The sequence below is a fragment of the Helianthus annuus genome, chromosome 9 (assembly GCF_002127325.2).
Source record: "Helianthus annuus cultivar XRQ/B chromosome 9, HanXRQr2.0-SUNRISE, whole genome shotgun sequence".
In the NCBI taxonomy this organism is placed as follows: Eukaryota; Viridiplantae; Streptophyta; class Magnoliopsida; order Asterales; family Asteraceae; genus Helianthus; species Helianthus annuus.
In genome coordinates, this window is record NC_035441.2 from 103,657,345 (window position 1) to 103,659,909 (window position 2,565).

The following is a 2,565-nucleotide window of genomic DNA, read 5'->3' on the forward strand; positions in this document are numbered from 1 at the left end:
TTTTTTAAATATAGCAATAGTATACTCGTTTTAAAGATAAAAAAACGCTCGTTTTTTTGGTGCAATTTTTATAAAAAAATAATGTCGTATGAAAGAGTTATTAACGTTTAAAAAATGGGGGGGGGAATTGGAGGAGAGAGAAACTATTGGCTTGGATTGACTAGAATGCCCTTGAACAAACTCACGCGCCTCTTTTATTCCTTTCAATTTCCCTGATTTAATCTTAGCCCTTGATTAACTTAATGGATGGTCAAGATCACTTCCTATCCTTCCTAGCCAAATAAACTTCCTATTGTATCTCCACCCTATATATATATATATATATATATATATATATATATATATATATATATAACACAAAATACATACTATTTTATAACTAGTAACTAGTAATATACACCCGGTAATAACTAGAGTTCAAAATGTTAAATTATGTCGAGAGGGAGCAAAAGATCGAGGGTTATTCAAATGCAGAGACAAATGTTAAGCCAAACCTCTATGCATATTTACCTGAATGATTGATTAGAAGGCGGTTTAAGAGCTTGCTGATTTTAATCTGAACTAACTTGATAAGGGGAAACGAGGTAGAAAAAATCTAATTTTATACTTGCGCAACTGTTGGTTTAGTGTTGACTAACTCTGCTGAAAATAAACGTTGCAAAAAGACCGAGTTCGCAGGAGGTGCACGTTGAAAAGTTAACGTTGGAATCACAAAATAAAGGAACTGATTGGACCGAATAACATGCTGAAGTTTGTTGCATTTTTTATTATTTAATTCAGTTTTAGTGTTCAGTTTTTATCACTTTCAATTCAAAAAATTAGTGGAAATTATTGTAATCATTCCATAAGCTTTAAGCATTCAGCAATAAAGATTACATTCGACTGCATTTCTTCTCTGTTTTCTTTGATTATTTCAATATTTGCCAGATCCAAATCTAACATTTGGTATCAGAGCTTTCAAGTTCTGACCCGTTTGTATACCAAAGTTTTTCGATTCAACCCGATGTCGATTGTTACCAATCCTAATCCCTCAAAAGAAAACTCAGTTTCGTTTCAGTGCCCGATCCTTACTCCTACGAATTATAACACTTGGTCGATAAAGATGGAAGCAATCATGGACGCCCACGGGTTGTGGGAAGCCATCGAGCCACCAACCGACGTGGCTGTAGACGAGAAGAAGTCGAAACAGGCTCGTGCTTTTATCTTTCAATCGATCCCGGAAGAAATCTTGTCGCAAGCTGCGAAGAAGAAGACGGCCAAGGAGGTCTGGGATTCGTTGAAGTCCCGATACGTAGGTGCTGAACGGGCCGAGAAGGCTCGGTTACGGATCTTGAAAAGTGAGTTTGAAGCTCTACAGATGAAGGGCGGCGAGACCGTTGACGATTATGCCGGAAAGCTATCCGGAATGGTCTCTAAATACAACAGTGTAGGGGCAGAATTGGATGATGAAGAATTGGTCCGTAAATTGTTTGACACAGTCCCGGAGAGATTTATAAACTTGGTGGCTTCGATTGAGCAAAGCTTGGATGTTGAGTCTATGCCATTCGAAGAAGGTATTGCGCATCTGAAAGCGTACGAGGATAGAGTGAAGCTCCGCCAATCACATCGAGCGACTGAAAACAGCTTGTTGTTCTCTAAAACAGAATCTCAGACGAGTTCTAAAGGGCATGGAAAGGGTCAACAGTTTACGAACCAGAGATCGGGGGGTCGAGGCAAGGCTGACCGGGGTGGTCGGTGTAACACTCCGTGTTACGAAAGTCAAATTTAAAGTCAAGATTGAAGTCAAAGGAAGAAAAGATTGCTAATTGCGATCTGTCACCCTTTGCTCAACTACTGTTTTGACTTCTTTGACTTGTGGATAACCGACTTATTTTATCACATTTGTTGTATTTTGTGGAGTACTATTAATAATTGAGGTTTAATCGATATTTATCGCTTGTTTATCGTTTTATCACTTATCGCATCGCAATCTAATTCGCAACCCGAATTATGCGTTCTGGATATTGTTTTACGTGTGTGTGATATTTATGTGTTACTTGTGCATGTTTATTTATGTTTATGTTGTGGTGATTAATCGAAACGCAATCGCAACTCTATCACAATTGAATCGTAAACGCTAAACGCCAGTTAATTACGATGATTGTATGTTAGATATAGTATTCGTGTGTTTATTGTTAATCTATCGCATCGCTCACTCGAAACGCATTGCAACGCTCAACACACGAATCAAAACGACGAAACTCAACACGACGAACACCGGATCGAGTGGCCGACCGATCGAGTGGCCATCCGATCGGTGACCTATCCGATCCAAGTGCCCTTTCCCTTTTTAGCAACCTATAAATACCCTCGCTTGTCACATCACTTGATGTGACAGCTCTCCACTTGACCCAGCCGCACTCCAGCTCACCTTTCTCTCGATTTCTCGTGATTCTTGTAAGTTTTCAACCTAAATCTTGTACTTCTACGATCTACACGCTCTCCTTAATCTTTTTCACCTTTGAATCTTAAATTTTAATTGTGAAATCAACGAATTTGAGGTGTTCTAGGATGATGTGTCATCAT

The 2,565-nt window shown here is 38.9% G+C and overlaps 1 protein-coding gene across 1 annotated transcript; it reads left to right on the plus strand.

Annotated features, from left to right (window-relative positions):
• Positions 1 to 1,102: 1,102 nt before the first annotated feature.
• On the plus strand, positions 1,103 to 1,768 carry LOC110876108. The gene has a single exon (XM_022124286.1). It carries the CDS (start codon positions 1,103 to 1,105, stop codon positions 1,766 to 1,768), a length of 666 nt encoding a protein of 221 aa, XP_021979978.1.
• The last annotated feature ends 797 nt before the right edge of the window (positions 1,769 to 2,565 follow it).

Coding starts and splice junctions, on each gene's coding strand:
- LOC110876108 (XM_022124286.1), top strand. CDS start 1,103: ATGGAAGCAATCATGGACGCCCACGGGTTGTGGGAAGCCATCGAGCCA.